The sequence below is a fragment of the Toxotes jaculatrix genome, chromosome 23 (genome assembly GCF_017976425.1).
Source record: "Toxotes jaculatrix isolate fToxJac2 chromosome 23, fToxJac2.pri, whole genome shotgun sequence".
Lineage (NCBI taxonomy): Eukaryota > Metazoa > Chordata > Actinopteri > Toxotidae > Toxotes > Toxotes jaculatrix.
Genome location: NC_054416.1, coordinates 8,473,957 through 8,494,554, shown reverse-complemented (window position 1 = coordinate 8,494,554; position 20,598 = coordinate 8,473,957). Strand labels below are relative to the sequence as shown.

The 20,598-nt window shown below is 40.3% G+C and overlaps 1 protein-coding gene across 2 annotated transcripts in view; it reads left to right on the top strand.

Moving 5' to 3' along the window:
• Positions 1-2,773: 2,773 nt before the first annotated feature.
• Positions 2,774-20,598, top strand: part of kcnip4a (potassium voltage-gated channel interacting protein 4a) — a 35,936-nt gene continuing 18,111 nt past the window's right edge. Inside the window, exon 1 of one of the 2 annotated variants that reach the window (XM_041031164.1) lies at positions 2,774-2,873. In XM_041031164.1, the coding sequence (XP_040887098.1) occupies positions 2,774-2,873 (100 nt within the window). Of the gene's footprint in view, positions 2,874-15,727; positions 15,855-20,598 lie in introns of those variants that run through there. The other variant, XM_041031163.1, reaches the window with a different exon arrangement.

Sequence of the window (20,598 nt, the reverse complement as noted above, 5' to 3'; positions counted from 1 at the left end):
ACAACCAGAACATTTCAATTACTTTTATTTCTCATGTAGTGCAGAATAGTGTGAATGCAGTAGATGGTTAGTCAGGCAAGTCTCTATTTGAAAAACCAAGAAATGTGCAATTTTTTAAAAGCCAAATAGCTGCCTGACACAGCTGGGCGCTGTGATTTTTGGTTGATGTTTTTGAGAATAATTTTCAGATACTTATTAATTCACATTTACAGCAGTGTGTGTTTATAGGTTTGAGTCAGTTGCCATGATACTGAAGGAACGTGTCACCCAGTGCAATGAAGTAGGTGATTTATAGTTTTTAGACAATAATGGAGCTATATGGCACATAATAAAATAAACAGAATAACAAAGTAATAAGCTTTAGCTACACGGGCAACACTTGTTAGGATACATTAATTGTTGGTTTTGGTCATTTAATGGCATGTGCTAACCAATAAGAAAAATCAAAAATAACACCAGGCTTATCCTTCAAACAGGAAAGAATCATTACCACAGTTGTAATTGGAACTTATTTCAATTTTGGACTGATCCATTTGTGAGCTCGCAGGTGCTGCAGACGTTCTCTGCCACCTACACTACAGCGCGTGCTCCCAGCTTTAACCAACACACCACAATGCTCTACTCTGGCAATTACCTTCATCACCAATCACCCTCTGATTGATACAGCATACTGTGTGCTGATGACATGCACAGACCTTGATTATTTTCATTACCATTAGCCAAGAGCCTTGATTACACCCTATGCAAAGTTCTGATGTGATTGGAGAGCATTTGTTGGAAGTTTCTGTCAGATTAGGTCATGTTCTGATATTAGTGTTAAATAGAAATGCATTTCAGGGTGAAAAAAAAAGAAAAAAGTTAAATTTTACATCATTTGAAATTAAAACACACCTGGAGTTTTTTTTTTCCTCTCTGTCTAGCTAAATCTTTTGCCAGGGAGACTTCTATCACACCTTCTTTTCACCTTTACACCCCTGTTCTTGAGGAAGCTTCCTACACGGTTGCCTGTCCTGTCTTGTCCAAAGGCAAAACACACACACACACACACACACACACTCTCTTGAGGCTCAGGAGCTATATTTGGCTCTTGCTCAGCTGCCACAAATAAAGAAAAGTAACTGATAGTGGGCTAAATGAGCTGCCCAGAAGCATACACAGCGCAGAGGTTGTTTCCATGGTAAATCGCTGTCCTAACAATTTTCTTTGAGCTGACGGGCTGTGAAGATGAATGTAGGATCAGTTCCATCCCTGAGAGGGTCTGCAAGGGACCTTATCCCTGGGGCAGCTTTTAATTATAAATTACAATGCCACTTTTTCTTGATAAGCGTGCAGTGAGTGTCTTGGAAGGATGGCCTTCCTGTGTTTTTGTACTCGGCTGTTGTGGATATTGCTCAGCGTGAAAGAAATGTTTTGCATTTTTGGCTCATTTTGAAAATCTGATAAAAGACACAAGCTCCTTTCATCTGTTTTTTGGCAGCCAGATGTCATAAGTTTATACAGCCCATTTTAAAGATGCCTTCAGGTCACAGTATGAATCTTTGAAATACCTGCTTCAGTATCTATAGCACTGGAGGCAATGGAGGAATTCTGAACACATTTTCTGGATTCAACACTGGATGAATTCTTTTCCTTTGTCTCCAGCAGCCACCTGCTGCTGACCCCAGGTACACTTCCACTCGCAACCTCTGAGTCCTTTCTTCTCTGCCGTGTTGTCTTTCTTTCTGACCTCTCGCTTGTCATCTCTCCCTTAAGGTTTCATGCTTTATTTTAAGTCTGGGTGACAGTGAGGTCACAAACGCGGGTTATGTCTCAAGCTGAGATTTCACACTGATCAGTCCGCCCACAGCCTCCTTGTTGAGTCTCGACTCAATCACACTCGTTATTAGTCCTTTAACAGAGTAAATATTGAAAAGGTGGGAGATATTGGAAATCTTTTCACATCATTGGTTTAGGTAGGAATTGCTAGATTTTTTCTCTGTCAGTGAAATTACCACAGCAGTTCTGCTGTAATTTTCTGCTATGATTCAGACAAAAATCAGTGTTCGTGATAAGCTGTGTTTTCAGACATATTCAACCTTCCTTTTGCTAACAAAACAAAAAATTGTGCTTTTGGCACTAGAGGAAGGACCATCAGTGTCACTAGGATTCAACTCCAGGGGATCATGAATGTCTGTGCAAAATTTCGTGCCAATCCATCAAGTAGTTGTTGAGATATCTCAGAGCAGATCTGAGCCATGCCACTAGCCACTAAATGACTGTGAGAGCATGTAGAATGTTGGTGAGTGGAGATTTTTTGTCTTGAACTTTGCAGTGGTGAGCAAAAAAAAAAAAAAATCTCCACTTCAATGAGTATGACCTTTGCACACATCCAAACCCAAATGGTGCTCGGTATCCCACAGCAACTGGTGCATCACCACTATCTCTCCTTCACCTTTTTTTAGCATTCTGTCCATCATTTCTCTTCCTCTTTGTCACTGTGTTTGGGTTCATCCCTCCTCTCCCCTCTTTCCTCCTCGCCTGTTTTTTTTTTCATTCTCTCCTCACAGCCCCCCCCTCTTTATCTTTGCCACTACCACCCCACCACCCCTCCTCTTTCCTTTCTCTTCCACACACTTCTTCTCCCCCTCCCTCTCTCTCTGACTTGTGCCGGTCTCTCATCAGAGCCAGAGATGCAGGGCTCTTAACTGGAGTTAAATGGCCTGCAGACAGTGCCGCACGCTGAGCTCTGCATCTTTAGCCATGGGCAGCCAGTGACCCGTCCGACATGTTGACTATGAACTTGGAGGGACTGGAAATGATTGCTGTGCTGGTGGTCGTGGTCCTTTTTGTTAAGGTGCTGGAGCAGTTTGGTTTGTTAGAAGCCGGCTATGACGGTAAGGAAAAGGCAAACTCCATTCGTGTTTGGAAAGGATGCTTTTTTTTTTTTTTTTCCAACCACTTGTTGTTGCCCAAGTTTAAAAGCATGCCGTTTGTAGGGAGTGTATACAAACTGAGTTTGTCTGAAGCATCTACAGTGGTGGTTATCGTCTGTCAGTTTTTGTGTTCAAATGCGTTAAGAAAAAGTGTTTCTTAAGGTGTGTGTCATGATTCAGGGCTTCCATCTGTTGCTCTCAGCCTTGTAGTCTCCTGACTGAGCAATTGTAACTACAAGACTGACTCCTTTTGCAAACACCCTGAAAAGATGCATCATGTTATAAACTATATCACCATTAAAAAGGGATAGGTTTGACAGTTTCCTCTTTGTCTGTTCTGCACATTGCAAGGTGAACTGTCATCAAACCAAAGTCTTTGGCAGCCTCTGCATCTGTCCTTGAGTCTAGTTTAATCTAATATGTTGCTGCTCTGCATGATTCACCTGTCTTTGCTGCTAATTGGCTCAAATGTTACCATGAGTCATGCACTGCACATAACAGCCAAATTATAAACACATTATGGTTTTAATCCTTTTGTTTTCAACTTTTCACTCTATCTCAATATCATTGCTGTCTTTTACATGCGATAGTCTTTGTTGCATCGTGACACTTTGCCTCTACTTCGATGGTTAGTTTACTTAATTTGTATTAAATTAGATTGCATGTAATAGCTTGCTTCGTCAGTGGGTTGGCTAACTAGTTTGGCCAAATGAGAGTGAGATGGTTGAGGACTGAATACCATTCTGCAGCAGGTGGAAACCTGCAGAAACTAGAGAGTGCCATGATGGCATTTGCTTTTCTATTGATAGCTTAGTATGAAAAGGGTGAAATCAAATCCCTTTGTAAAAGAGTGTTAATGAGTTGGTTGTAATGGAAGAGTGAAGCTAATGTTTATCTGGTCTTAATGATAAAATGTTGGCACAGAGTTACTGTATGTGGTGATCTGTGTACTGTGCTGCTTCTTCGTGATTAAATTTTGTTTTGATTTTCACTTTCTTTTCTGAGTTGTTCCATGTAGCTTAGCAGAGAACAAAGGTTGAACCTGTGCCCACTGGAGATTTGTCAAGGTGCCATACTGATTCTTTCCTGCGAAAGTGTGAATCCAATATTCAGGAGTTGGGTCTCTGGCACTGGAGCCCACCTGTTATTTATATGCTCTACTTACTGTACAGTACAGGCTGTAATTTCCCTCATATCTTTGATATTACAATACATAAAAAAATGAAAGATATAAAAATATTCCAGATTTCAGCTTTCAAAAGTAAAATTTTGTTCAAGTGGCAAATAATTTACAGTGCCAAAAATGTAAAAATCCAATGAGTCATGAGAAAAAAACTTGATTAAACCTTAATTGCTCTTACATTAAAAACATGATGATTGATGGCTGGCATTTAGGAATTTTGCTCGCTAATTTTTAAATCAGCCCCATGCAAGTTCATTAAAATCACCATTTTGATTAAATATGTAGACTGTTTGATAAATGAATATGTCGTGTGCTTATTTGAATTACCAATTAATTTTAACCAAAACTATTGGAATATTTTTTTTTTTTAATAAGAGAGGGCGTTATTAATGTAATCAACTTGATAGTGTTTTCTCAAAAGTTGTGAGGAAGGTGATGGTGTATGGCATCCACAGACCTGCTTCTTTGAAGTGAAGTTTTGTGGGTTTAATATTGTCGTCTGGTTGTATGTAGAGGCTTTTAGGGGTCCAACTAAAATTGTTTATGATCCATTGTTTAGACTTCAGATTATAGATTAATGAAAATAGATCTTTCCAAAAACTAATCTAACGAGGCAATAATTAAAACAGAAATGTGTCGAGCTGCTCATTACTCTGTGGTGCTCTCCCACTTTGGTTAAAAATAGACTTGCAACACAGCCGGACGCAAATGGCTCTTTTCAGTCTCTGTGCCTCTCTTTAGTGGCGTGACAGTGAGTGACAGTGGCGTGCCACCAGCACATGGGGGACGTGACAGCTGACAAGAGCAGCTTTTGATATGGCAGTTTTTGGGTTTTTTTTTTTTTTTTTCAAATTATTCCCCTCCAGAAGGTGTAGCGTTCATCAGCCAGGATTTTATAACAAATGATTCCAATTACAAATGGTCAAAACCACAGTACAGCACATTGTTGCTTGTTACATCAGCTAATTTCAGTGGTTATTTTAGTTAACCTTTTAAATACCCTCTAAAAGACAGTAATTTGCTCAATTATGTGGCATTATAATTTTTCTAATGGTGTTTGATAACTTGTTGATAACTCTTATTCTTCAGAAGGACAGTATATCTTAGATGTGCTCCAACATATAAACTTGGAACAGAGCAATGTTTCCATCGAACATCCAGCTTTGTCAAACACAGTGCAGGTTAAGTCGAACCACCTGGGCCACTTAATGTATGTTATTGTGTTTGCAGAACACCAAGCTTTTTCCATATCATAACACTAAAAACTGGCATATGTTTTATTATTTGCGCAAACTATACCAGCATAAGCAAAGTACATTAAATGCCCATCGCTGTTCTTTGTGCTAAATAGTTCATTTGTCAAAATTGAACCTTGAACTTTGCAAAGATTCTGCTTCACTGCAGAACTTGAACGTGAGAATTAGCAGATATGCCAGCAGAGGGAACCAAAGCTCACTGTCAGCCTCAACCAGCTACACCAGCTGCCAGTCTGATGCAGTAAAGGAGAGGTAATATAAGCACAGACCTCCAGGGCTTTTTTTCACTCTCTGACAACTACTAGGAGCAAATGGTTCCAGTGTGGTAATCTATTGGGCAGTAGTTGTTAAGGAAAGTATTAACTTTTTAGTGCTCAACAATTTACATTTACAACCTAAATTCAGGCAGCACCATTCTATACACGGGGCGAAATCCACTGTAAAACTCAAAAGAAAATCAGACAACAGCAGGCCACTTAAATACAAGTCAAGGACTAAGTTTAGTGATTATAGATGCAAATGAGGCCTTCGTTTAGTTATGGTCTGAGCAGGCACATTAAAGCAGCTGAGGGCAAAAGCTTAAACAGCAGTCAGCACAGTTAAAATTTGCATGCGGCCTCCTAATTGCTTACTTTTTTATAGATATTTGTAAACTGAGCCTGGTCCATCCAGGTGGTCTTTCTTTCTATTTTTACGAGGGTTAGGGATGACATAGCCTTCCTCAGTGCAAACAGTTACAGCTAATTTGGTAAAAGTCCAACATTTCAGGAATGATGTGACAGTTACAGTACACACTTCGTTAGTGGCTACGAATGTGGAGATGGATCAACAGCAGGGAAGTCAGTATTTTAATAGGTAAAATAAACGTGGCAAATCTTGGCCCTGTTCTTTTTGGATTAGTATGTCCATTTGTTTTTTATATTTGTATTATAATTCCCCTTCATGTTAGCATTGCTAATGTGCTCCTTATTGCCTTCTTTTTACATTCTAAACAAATTAGTTGGATATTATTCAGTGAAGGAGTATTAAAAACTCTACAATTTATTTTATGTTTTTGATAATAGCCAAAAGCCTCAGACAGGCATATTGTTGTGCCTCATATCCTTACACTGAATTAAACACTGTTAGTGGTGTTTCCTCAGGCATTAGCTGTACTCTATCATCAATCACAGCAATGATAAGGGAGCTACTAGTGAGTGATTTTCAGGATCCATGTCTACGGAGCTGTAATTTGCTTTAGGCTCTGTTTGCAGGCACACTTGTAAAAGGGCAGATTGTTTTCCAGCTTGATTGAGAGTCACTTGAGTTTTAACCATCAAGCTTTATATAGTAAAGCCTCATTGTTGATTACAGAACCTGTACAATAAGTAGTGTTTAAGATACCTTTCTTTGCACTTAGTAAAGCTAATTTGAATAGATAAGCCAATGAATAAGCTAAAAGCCTTTAAAGAAACAAAGCATAATGTTGTCTGTCTTTGAAGTGAACACTTTAAACCATGAACAAGTAGGTTTTAACCTCCTGCTTCAGTATTTAAACAACCCTGACCCAAAACTGTTTACATACTGAATATTAGGAGAGTTAGTATTAAGCCTCTGTTTTCCTGCTCTGTTGAATATTTGGATATATCTTCATGTTTCTGCTGCCTTGAAATTTTCTCCAAAAGTCTAATTTCTTTCACCAAGAGCTCTTTTAATTGCAAAAAGCACTTGCAAGGACTAAGGGTAATTTGTTGTGACTTTTTGTCCACAGATGTGTATGACTAAGAACAAGCTCATGGAAAATATAGATTAACTGAACTTTTGTTGCCATTGTTGTTATTGTTGCTGTTAGTGTTCTCTCAGTTCCTGTATTTGTGCAAAATTCTCACACATAATTTTGCCACCTCCTAATGTAACACTCTGCCTGCTTGTGTGCCACACAAAAAATATGGTGCTATTTATTGTTGCAAGGTTTGGGTTTGCCATAGCTATCCCCTCTGTTATTGAACTATAGACTGTTGAAGACAGTAACTTTAGCCACCTCTACCATAGGACTTAATTCATTTTACTGAACTTACTTTACTGATATTAAGTCATGGTCTGTGATTTACTTTCACTTCTCTGCTTTTCTCTTTAGGGTCATTAAAACATATTTTATTCTAGTGCCCGCTCTGCTGCTAAGTGATATCTGATCCGCTTCACAGATCTGTGAACCAAACAACTCCAATAAATGATTTTCCCTCATTTAACAATGTTATGGCAAGGGATGTCTCCACACAATTAACTAGGAATGAGGTGGTGCTTAATAGCAGAATATTTAGTAGCTGGAGATTATTAACGCCTACACCACATGTTGCCTCAGGAATACCCCTCCCTTTGAATATTAAGTGGATGAGTCTACTTAATGCAAATTTCTTTCATTATGTACTTTATGAGTTTCCCGTTTATCCTGGCTTGAAGGATGAAAGTAAATTATTTTTTATTTTCTCCAAAATGTGAATCAGGATACAATAAAATGGAAGATTGTTTGCCCCATAGCATGGAGTGGTGTCAATTTTAGATTTGAGATTAGATTTTCATCATTGAAGATCAAGTTATGTCAAGGCAAAAGTCTGTCTGGTTGCCCCATTTATTTTGTTGTCGTGCCCACACAAAGATGCATATGCATGATCCATTATCATGTGGCTATGGAGTTACAGCTTCCTGTTAATGGTTACATTATTCTATTGACATACAGGTTGTGCAGGTTTCAAGACTTTGAAAAAGTTGTTGTTTGTTTGCAAGATTTCAAAGATACACAGTGTGTTCAGTGAGTAACATTAATAGTAAACAGACACTTCCACAGGGGGGCTTCAAGCTAATTTGAAGCTGCATTTAGCCCTTAAGGGAGTTTTAACATGATGTGTGTTTTTAATAAGCCTGGAAACTGGACCTGAAAGAATTCTTTTTAAAAATAAACACACTATTCATCATTTTTCCATTGCTCTCATGTTAACCCAGCAGAGGCCCTTTTGCTCTCACATTGTTTCATTAATTTCATACCCGCATTCATGATTGCTTTAAAAAATAACCACCTGTATTGATTTCATCTCAGCCCCCTCTCTTTGCTGATGAACTGTGTTCGTTATATCTCATCCTCTGGACAGTGGCTCCAGCCGTCTTGTATTCTGTCTGCTATTTTATGTCCCCTTTGCCTTCTCTCTTTTTACTGCTCCTGCTAATTCATATTGTCCATTGACCTTTGCGCTTGAAGTTCAGTTTGACTGACACTTTGCTGCTGAAGAATAGCACGCCATAAATCAGATGACAGGTGGACTGTGCAAAGGAAACTCATGTCCTGCTCTTTGCCTCTACATGTTGTCCACTGCGAGCTGTCACATTGCCACACTGGAGCTAATATGGCTACGACGTGCAGGAAAGCAGGTCAATGTTATCAGCTCTAGCACACTGCCCTGAGCTTTGTGGTACTGTCCATTTGCAGACAATGCCATTGACTTTTCCCTTTTACTCAACTAATGGTCTGGCATGAATTGGGGTGTTGATAATAATCTAGTGGTCGTGCTGGAGAGAGAGGCGTGGCATGTCTTGTAAAAATGAATGGCTTGATGATGAAGAGAAGCCATATTTAGACAAGATACAGCACAGAGACAAAGCATATTAAACAAAGATTTTAATAACATACAAAGAAGCTTAATTATTTACCTCCAGGCTGTTAAATTTTATTTGAATAAAGAAGTGTTTACCACTTACAGTACATCCTGTTATGATCACAGTGTGTTGTATAGCTGAGAAAAGATTGAGTTTTAAGTGTATATCCTGAGTTGGCTCATTGCTTTTAAAAGTTGGGTCTTTCACAGGACAAACTCGAAACTTTACAAATGGGTGAACTCGACTGGAGAAAACTGATTCAGGTGCAAAAATGATGAGCACACACAGGGCGCGCTCCTGGTATTTACCGCCCAGCCAACCTTGAATGATGAGCCATCACCACAAGCTCTGCAAATATACATTTGTCATAATCTAACATTCAGTGGACTGAATGACAGGGAATCATCCGTTCCCATAAAAAGTTGAAACAGTTGAGTCATTCTTGTTGATACCTTGCCTTTCCTTTTGTTTTTCAATGATACATTAACATGATACAAACATCAGCAGAGAGGACATCTAAAGACTAAGTTATTCAGAGCAGAAGAAAATAGAACAGAAGAAAATAGAAGAGGAATAGAAGATTTTGGAATATTGTAGTCCCTAAAATCGTCGGCCCTAAAAACCCAGTATCAGTCAGGTTCTCCAGAGTCCACAAAGTAAGTCCTCAGCATCAGAGTCACCCCATGGCTCTCCATGGTTGATTGCTCATCCTGCTTCACTGAGGGTTGCCCCGGTTCACAGCTCATAATTGCCTTCCCCTTCACAGGCGCCGCTTCAGTAAATATGACAGCCTCATTTTAATGTGCCTTGGAAAACACAACCCAAACACTAATGCCGCTTTGCATGCCTGAGCAAATTGCTGCAGGTGTCGCCTAATTATATCACCCACTTGTACCCTAAGCTGATCTGTAAACAGCAGGACGATCTCATCTTCGCCTCGCTTTGATTGATGACGGTTACATCAAAGCCGGCTCCCCTTCTCCTGGTCCTGTACTTTCACAGAGACTCAAGAAAGATAACATGTGTCCAATACTTAATGAAAATTGTGTTCTCGCAGGTTGTTTGGTGAGCACAATCTAGAGGTTGTTTCATTCACAGGAAAAGACTCATTTAAATTACCCCTGCACCTGTGGTGTTCTATTTTGTTTTATCACAATTTGCTGTTCTACACTGTTTACCTAATTGTCTAAAGGGTTTGGAAGGAAATTATTAAGACATCCTCAACAGTAACTACAGTGTAGAGAGGCAACATTTTAGGCTTGTTTGGATATAATAGATGGTTTTTCAGTTTGTTCAGTCTCCTTCCCTGTGTGCATCATATTTAACATACCCACTGCTAGTGAGACAGATTCATTGACCTTTAGAGTTGGTCACGTCCTCTGTGTCCGCTCTCCTCAGACAAGAAGCGATAAGATCCTCCCTATGTGAATACTGATCGTGGAAAGTGGCGAGACAGGTGGCTGTGATGAGTGAGACAAATATGTAATCTTTCCCAGGATCAGTGTCTATCGGTCCATGGAGGCAGATGAACGAAAAGGCTGCAGGTTTGTCTCTCAGACTTATCCTGTTCCTTACACAGATAAGGGATTTGGACCACAGAGATGGTGACACGGCAGACCTCAGCGCAGCTTGACATTTCAGACTTGGATTAGTTTAGAGATGCCATCCAACAGAGGTTACGGAGCACGGGCGAGGTCTTTGTGAAACCCTTCAGTGAAGACATGATGGCATGTGGTGATTTGGGTGGTGCGAGCTGTCATCAAGTGATTGGATGTGTTTTGTTTAACTATCAAAAGTTCTCGAAAGGAATTCTTACCCATTAAATGGATCATTTTTCTAATTATTAACGTCTGAAATTGTGTAGCCATGTAGAAAATGCAAACACTTTGGAAGACCAGTTTCACCAGAGTGTTTTTAAAAGGCATGAAAGTGTTTATATAAAATTAAATTTGTTTCAAAACTGCATTGATGCGTCTTTCAAATCTAATGATAGCTAATAGCAGTAATTTTGTCCATACTGTCATTTTTCAGATTTTAGCTGTAACACAAATGTTATTAAAGATATTTATCTTGTCTAGATGAGGCCACAATGTTCCAGCGGATCACAGCAGTTGTATCAACTCAGTCCGAGGCTGAGACAGGAGCCGGGGAGCTGAGCAGGGAAAGGCAGGGGAATTGGCCCAGGGAAGCCAGACAGAGAGCTGGGGAGAGCTGAGCTGATCCAGTGTGGTTTCCGGGACAGGGGAATGCTGCAGGCAGAGGGAGACAAAAATTAGCTAAAGCTCAAACAGCAAAGAGATTTGAAAAGGCTGGAACGAGACTAACAGCATGCCTGAGTCTACAATCTGGCACTGTTGAAGCCCGGCGTTTAAGACAGAGAAGGTTGGAGATGATTAGCGGTTTGCCGCCCAACACCTGCGCACCTGATCCCACTTTCAGAAGCAGAAGGTGTGACAATGTACAAAAATGTATTTAGGTTCTAATTTCATACTGGCTTTTGTCTTTACAGTAAGTGATGGACCATTATGCTGGCTATAATATTAAAGTCCAAGTAAAACACAATCCACTGTCATGTTACAGATCTTTTTTAGGGTTAAGTCTTCAAGATGAGCATTTTCTGGCAATTTTTCTCTATGTAAAAAAAGTATTGTCTCATTAAAAACAGCTACAGTGTAGAGTCTAATGAGAAGCACAATTTAACGACAAGTCAAAGATCTTCTTGCACCGTTAGATTCAGGTACATTACCGTTAGCTATGGAAACAGGCAGGTTCTCCTGAAGAAAAAGGTTTCATGTGATGTAGATGAAGTGCTTTATAGCACCTTTAATCAAATATTCAGCAAAGAGCAACGCTGTAGTGCTCTCAGTGGAAAACATCAGTGAGTCATCAGTGTTGTAAGTACTCCTTCATGCAACATCATTTAAGGGCCCCCTTTTTACTCACATCTTTGTGTCATTTCATAGCAAAATACAGCTTCTGTTTTATACCATTGATTTCACCACTGAATCGTTTTGTAAGCCTCCAAAAACCAAATGGCCCTGTCAGGTCCATAAATGCTGAACTTTTAGCTTTTCCATCTGTCAGATCTGCCATGCTGTTAACAGTTTTAGAACAGTGATTGTCCAGGATTTGTGTGACATTAATGGAGCAAGATGTGTGGTGTAATATTTACCTGCCAGCAGCGCTGATAGAATCATGGCTCTTCTAATAGCTGGACGGCTTCTCGGTGGAACAAGAACCCTACCCCCACTCCTTTTTTATTTTTTCCCCCCTCCTATATCTCACCCACTCACTTCCACCTGCATTTCTTCAATAATTTATTGGTTGGATATAGTATCACTAGGCTGGAGAAAGGCTATGATAGGTCAATCATTCCTACATGTTTTATTAACCATAAGTCTACCAGGGACTGTTTGGACAGCCAAGGCCTGGCAGGGTAAGGCCTGAGGCAATGCATCCCCATGGGTTTTGGGAGACTTGGCTGCGTTCAGGAATATGAAGCCTCTGCTGGCCACCGTACATGTGATGTGACTGTGGCTTCACTGATGTGGTGCCAGTGCCCACATGTTGGCAGTGCTGCTGAGAGCTGGATGTTGTAGCCAAGCATCCAACAGTTAGGTCCGCTGATATTCAGTACACTTACACTGTATGTGACAGCTGGGTAAAGCTTTGAACCAAACCAGCAACTCTCCCTCATGGGAGTTTGTCAGTGGCTTTGATCACCTCGCTATTGTTCTGCAGTAACATTGAAAAGAAGGATTTATTCTATTTAGCATTTTCAGTTCTTCTTGAAATATACTAAGAAAAGTGCAGATTTAAAGAGATCCTCAGCAAGTGTAACAGCAATGATTATTTGTTTTCTAGTAGCTATCACAAGGAGTTAAGCCTGTAATAATTATTAATTATTAATTATTATTCAACAGCACTGGGACAACAGAAACAATCCATAAACACAAAGGCTGACATAGCGATTTACGTGGTGAACATTCTAGCAAACTGTTGCTTATTTACACATCCAGATATTTAAATAGACATCAAATAAATTACTCCAAACGTTTGCATGAATAGAATGTAGTATTCTTTCTCCACCAAATCTATAGAGAAATATCTTTCTTTACATCCTAAATATACACATTGAGTTGATCTATTGTAGATGTAAAAATAATGTTGAGAGCAGCTTTAACATTTAATGACATTTTCCTTTCTATCCCTTCACCTGCAGCTTGGACATGTTTGTGCTCTTTTGTAATTTCAGAATGATATTTTCCTGGCTGATATTACTTGGACAAAGTGAATCTGTGGTCTAATGTGCATCAATAACAGTGGAAGCTCCATTCATAGTAGTGACTTGGAAAAAGAAATTAGACTCTTTACTGGAACAAATTGCTAATTTCCCAAGCAGGAAGCACACGTCACGGTTTAAAAGTCCACTTTTAAATTTAATTTTAAGAACAGCACACAAACTTGAATTTATACTATACAAGCACAAACTGTCCCTAGTTCATGATCCTGTTTCCCACTGATACATATAGCCATATTGTCAGTGGGTATTTCTCACTTTCTGTGGCTGAGACTCACATACCAAAGACTCCTCATAGATCCAGGGGCTGGTCAGATTAAGTAGGCTGTATCTGCTCAATAGTATTTTATTTTTTCAAATGGCATTATGCTAAATTATTCACAAAGGGTTTTTTTTTTTTTTTTTTTTAAGTAGAATTGTGTCTCTCATTTTCCGTTTTGTGATCTTCAGAAAAGAGTAGCGGCAGATTGACTGAATGCAAATGAAAGCATGTGAGTGCTTTTTACTGAACATTCATCACTGAGCAGTAGAGTAAATGAAGAGTCACTGTTTATTTCACGGCGCTAAAGTAATACACTGCTGTGATGATTGTAATGGACGGTGACTGTGCATTTACATCAGTGATATACGGTTGACTTTAATGTAGATGGAATAAAAGCAGAAACCTTTCTGTGGCTCAGAATAGTCCATTTGAGTCCTGAAAAACTCAGTTTGGAGTTGCAAATGAGTGAAAAAAAAAAATAATCATGAGCTTTAAATTGTGTTTTTGTGCGTTTGGAGCTTGTACTTACTGAGGTTAATCGTGTGTAATGTTGAGTGCAGTAGTGGATCAAATGCTAATTTTTCTAAATGAAATTCAGTTATTTCACATGCTGTTTTTTATAGATGTGTAAATAAACGATAAATCTCATGGTGGATGACAGTGATTACGACAGTCTGCACTCTGCACAGGGCCAGTAGATGGTGGTGTCTTCACTCATTTGCCACAAACACTGACTATATGAATCAACCTCGCTCTCTCACACACACACACACACACACAAACAAACACACACATGCTCACTCGCACTTTGTTGGTTCTCTTCATCACTCCAATACATCTCAGAGGCATGAAACTCCCTTTGAATAGAAGTGGTAACATTTAATGAGGCAGTGTGATCAATACCCTTTTTCTCCTCACTTCCTACTGGTGTTAGTAAAGACCACAGAGACACACTGACTCCCCACACTCCCCTGGTCCTCTTACCCATCAAACCCTCCTAAATTATGCCTTAAAAGCTTGGAGAAGGGAGAATTATAAGTCACATGGGTGAACATTTTTAGGAAATTTTATTTTTATTTTTTTATTTCTTCCTATCTTGGTTTTATGCGTGAAAGCAGAGGGGTTTTCTCATCGCTCTAACCCTTTTTTGAAAAATCACCATATGAGGAATATTTCCAAAAGCCTCTTTTCAACAGTAGTTTGAAGCATTACAGATTTATTTTGTCTGTGTGATTAAAGAAGATTTCAGTCAGTGTCTTATAAGAAAGCTATTGTTTGGCCTATTCATCCTGCTTTTCTGGGTGGAATTATTTTTTTCCCTCTTATTTTCTCCTCATCTGCAACTTGGGCTCTTCCTGTAGCCTGATATAGTGTCATTTTCCTGATTTAATCATGTGATAATACCGTAGCAGTGTCTAAACACAAACATACACACACGATAACTCAAAAATGAAATATTATTAACATTCAGTGACACATTCTGTCCTGTCTTTCGGTGCTGTATTTGCATTTTAGGATTTGTGTTTCCGTGTTTGCAATTAATGTGAACATGCATAGCTCATGTGAGGCAGTGCATCTTCTAGCACCACACCTCCCCTCCGCCTCTGTCTCAACACCCCCCACCCTCCCCACTCCCTCACTCATATCCACTCCCTCTCATCTTCCCTCCCTTTACTTTGCAGTGAGGCAGTCAGAGCGCCTGAAAGAGCGAGAGAGCTACAAACTATCAGACAAGAGCAGAGTTTGCTTTCCCTGCTTTTCCACTGCTTTCACATGTCTCCTCATTTGCGAGGAGAGGAATGAAAAAGAAGGAAGCGATGAGATCAGCATGCCTGGACTTTACTCTTCTTTGAGTCAGCTTTTCTGAATTCTCGTTGACCCCTCAAGATCAGAGAGACCCTTAATGACTTCAGGCTCCTCACAAACCCGGGACCAGCTCTCGCCTGTGTGATTCTTAACCTCATCCCATTTTAACCCTTACCCAGACTGGATTTAGGGAGCGAGCAGGCAGTAGGCGGGTGCCCGGAGGCGCCCGGCCCGTGCGCGTGGGCCGGCGTAGCGCTGGAGTGGGTGCGGGGGAATTGGAGTGCGGGGCCAGGTGGCAGCGCTGGTCCTGGCGGCGGTCCCGAGGGCGAGGAGGCCGGCTCGGGCTCCGGGTTTGGGTCGGGGTATGGTGGTACGGAGTGGACTGAGGGTGGAGCAATGCTAAGTGCAATCTGGGAGACAGAGGGGCTGCAGACGGTGGGCATTGTGGTGCTGGTGTTTGCTTCGATCAAGCTGCTGCACCTTCTGGGGCTCATCAGCTTCTCAGAGGGTAAGACACTGATGGAGAAACAGGAAAATCAAGGGAATGAATGAGAGAAATAGAGACCTCACATTTGCAATGAAAATTGCTTACTAATAGATCTGTAATGTGTTGTGAAACTTGCTGAAGGCATTTTCAATCAGTCACTTCCCCTCAGTTTACAGCTTCTGTTTCCTTGGCTCATCAGAGTTACTCTTTGGTTGTTAGAACTCCTTTGAAACATACATGAGGTTTCTAAAACAACCATTTGAAAACTTGACAAGTTAATTGAGGTCACCATACAAAAAGAGAGAAGCCCAACGAATCACGGAAAATAAAATGGCCCGTCTTAATTTAAGCTGAAGTTATGAAAACTGAAAATATACGACAGAAATTTGAGCGAGTTTGAAATGTGACTGGAGGCAGGAAGACTTTAAGTAAGAAAAATGTGTCAGTTCAGAAAGATTGAAAAGCTTGAGAGGAAAGTTCTGATTGAATTTCTGGAGTTGGGAACTGAGAAATGTCATTTTCAAGCCTCGGAGTTCAGTTTTTTCTTTATGCTTTATGGGGGAGGTTCCTCTGTTTTTGTGTTCGTATTTTATGAATGTGTGTACAGGCATGTTTACCAGCTCAAAATACAATCAAATGACAACTTTTTCTTGCATCTCATTGTGCGCTCAAGGGAAAGCCCATCATACTCTACTAAGTAAGGGCAGAGTCAGGCTCACAAAGCACAGAATGTGTCAGGCCTAAATAAACTGTTTAGTTTGGATATACTGCAGTAGTCTCATTAAATAAAGTAGAGCAGCATAGTAAGCAGTTTGAGCTCAAAACTAGTCCATTCATCACACTACTGTTTAGTAAACACGCCTTATCTTCTAATTAGGATAATCAGTCAAAAGTCTACGCACATTCAGAGAGACAATAAGTAAAGAGAAAAACTGATAATGTGTAATAGCAAGGAGCTGGAAAAAGCTGACCTGACCTGAGAGAAGTGTTTGGATGGAGTGTGGAGGTGTTAGCGTCTGTGTATTGGCTGCGGCTGTGTTATTTCAGAGGCACATGGGAGCAGTGTTTTCATTTGTGGGAACAGTGAACCTCATGCTCAGCGTAACAGTTTACATGCTTCACTAAACAGCGGCAAGTTGAAACTTGCCTTCCCCTGGCACTGCGTTTCTAAAAGCAGTCGACATGATATTGATTATTTTCCATGGTGAGATTATACAGACGTCAAAGCCAGCGTGTTTGCCTGTTAATGCGATCTGTATTCCACACAGGTGTCTCAAAGGGTAATTACTCACGGAATATCTGCTATTTGAGCTTGTGGTACCTGACAAGCAGTCAATACATGTATCGATGTGGTGCATGTCTTTGAAGTCATGTTCTGGAGAAGAAGAGAGGCATGGAAATCAATAGAGATGGGTGGGGGTTGAAAATATGTCAGGAAATCTTTTTTATGATCATGGAAATTGTCTTGAAAATAAGAGATCACACATCTGATTAAAGATAACAGCCAGCTGTGGGTACTGTAATTTGGAATCTTAAAAGTCAGCCAAACTAAAATGATTTCATCTCCATACAGAAAAGGCAAAGGGCCAAAGCTGAGAACAGAATCCAGAACCTTCTTGCATCTTGACCGCTGAGCCACTGCTTCTTTTTTATACAAACCCAGCAGTCATATAGAATTACCTCTGTTTACACTTTTGGAGCACAAATCTCTTTTTGCAGCTGTCACCTTCTGCAATAACGAAAAATGTTTTTTTTGTTTTTTTTTTTACCTTTTTATTTTTATGAAACCTCTCGGGAGAGTGTTTCAGTGAGCGTGCATGCTCTGCTTAACATTCATACAGTCAGACATGTTCACAGCTGGGAGCTGCCCAGTACGATCACATCCCTCCTCTGCTGGCCACCTGAGCAGCTCCACTGGGGCATCTGGGGGGAAAAAGGTCTTACTTTAAAAGCCTCTGTGTGGTAAAAGCTGAGGGAGCTTCTCAGCTGGGCTGCAGATTTGAACTGGCAACTTTCCAATTGCTGCAGCGAATGCAAGCTGAGAGCGTGCTCTGGATGTATTGTACACTGCTCCACACTTTACTGTAGTGTCAGCTGGCAGCAAAAAGAAACTGTGAGCTTTGTAAAGATCATGTTGTAGAAGACCCCACATTGCGAGCGGAGAGGTTCCTGTCTGGCCTGCGGGGGCTATGCTCTCTGATCAATTCTACCCCACAGATTGTAGGAACTTCAGACCCACAAAGATAGTTTTTTTAGCAGCCATTCTCTTCCACTGGCATGCTTCCACGTTTGAGAAATATAACAAGATCATTGCATCAGACCGTGCACAGTCACCAGAGCATTGTGCTGTGAATATAAGCAAAGCCTGGCAAGCAGTGTAATAGTAGCCACTTTCAGTTTAATTATGAATGTAGTTGGACTGATGTCTACACATATTCCTGCTAACTATGCCAAAGCTAGAATTAGAATTTCAGTGTAGCTGGCTAAGTGCGGGCTAAACCTGGCTGGGAAAATGATATAATGAGACCCCATGTTAGCGGTTTAATTACTTTTGTAAAAATTTGGACTCTGTAGTAATTTATCTCCTCATTTCCTTGTCTGATTTGCTTGGTCTGATATGCTTGCATTACAGCATAACAAGGAACACACACACTCACACTTATCCTTTCCACACATATGTACTTTTCTACTTTCTACACTCATACAACGCAGTCATTAGTGCAAAGTGCTGAGCAAAGCCTCATAGGGTTCAGACTAATCATCTATCACACAATGATAAATAATTCTCCTCAGCCATACACAGCTACAACTCCACACCCCCTCAATCACACACACACACACACACACATGCACAAGTACACCATTACCCCAACCAGGATGGAACGCTGTGTCAATTTGGACCCGCCATTTGCTATTATCGTGTGGGAGCACAGAGAGTGTCTTAGTGCTGATATTCATCTAACAAGGTTCTCGTGTTCTCTGTGTCCTTGATGGGGATTTATGGCCTGGCAGCGGAGAGAGTTAGTGTCAGCACTGACCTGCGCCGGTTTTGCTGCCGATTGTCTGTTTTCACTTACTGGAAAGTGTTGTGGCATCTACAGTAATGAACAGGTCACAGCTGTGGTGGGCCAGCTAGTTGGTGCATAAAGGCCTGAGCTGAACTGCAGTGTGTAGACTTTAGGTTTGTGATGAGTAGGTTTAGGTAGGAAACAGTTCCACAGTTGCTCAAACCAACACTTGGGTTCAAGCTGAAATTTCCCAATAACTATTTGATGGAATGAAACAGGTGGCAAAACTTTGAGTTTGTAGACTGAGACTTTTGAACTTCAGGTGAGGCTGTCGAATTTTTCCGAGACAAAATTATGAATGACCTTTCTCCTGGTGTAGTGTGGCATTTAGTTGTGATCTATCAGTTCTGACGTGCCTGTCATTGAAAATCACATCAACTGTGTACAGAGCTGGCCTACAGTATGAGAATCACTGTTATGTTTTGGAGTCCAGAGTTGGCGGTTTCAGTCTTTACTGTATGTCTTCACTGCACATTGTTTGAGGCAGGCTACTAGTGAGTAGTTTGAAACACTGTAAAACACTGTGTATTAGTCATTTTGTTCAGAGCAGAAGAAGCGCGTACATTTCCCAGTTACACACAAACACACACACGCACACTGTTTTATGGGCTTGGTATAAACTACACTGCATCTTTATGGGATTGTTTTCTTTGTTGGGTCATACATCCATCATCGAAGTTGAATCGGTGGAAGCGTTCCGCAGTTTTTCATTATTTGAGAGGATGCCATTTAAGATCCTGTCCATTTAATTTAATTGTCAACATCCACTGTGGAAATAAATCTCATTATTAATCTAGCAAGCAGTAGGATTTAAAAAATGAAAACATGGAAACAATGACTTGGTTACAGGTAGTTAAGTGTGAGACATTTTTGCAAGGAGCTCCCCTGCAAGCTATAATTGTTCATCCACTTACCAGTCCTTTTAAAGGACAACAATCAACTGGCCCAATTACCCTTTGGCTAGTTTCCATGATGTCTATTTAGAGCAGTGACATGATTGACTTAACCTTTGCCTGAGCATCCTAAGTTATTGGTCCCTCTGGCGTCTTTTAAGGGAAAAGTGCACAGTGGAGGAGCTTATTGAAAGTGAGAGGACTCGGTCTGTCAATTTGAGTCAGGAAAGCAAGGACAAGTATCACTCAAGTAATCAATTTTGATGAAAACATCACAGATAATAAATTCTGATAGAAGGAGGATGACAAATGCTTCTGAGCCAAGGATGTGATGCGGATGATTGCAGTGCTTAAAGGGTCTCTGTGGAAGAGGGTCTTAAAGATGTATTTTATTATGAGCTCTCCTCTATAGCAGTGCAGGGATGCATTATAATATACAGTATCTCTGAAGCACCAGCTTGTGATATTCTCATATGGTATTAAATGTGAATGTGCTTTTTGAGTTTTGTGGTATGCATTCATTCAAATGTCACACAGCAGTGTGCACATTGTTAGTCTTATTGAAATAAAACAATGCATAGTTAAGCTTAAGTGTTGTTATAAAAGGAAAAAAAATAAAGTCTTTCATAAACCTTCAACTATCTCTAGAGCTTTGAAGCTGCACATGTGGTATTTATTTTCAATCAAGGCTACACACCAAGTATGCTCATTCAGCATGTTCATGACTTTAATTAGCCAACAAAATGAATAATCATGTTGCTGTATGAATCCACTAACAATATTTTCCATAATTAAGGCAAGGAC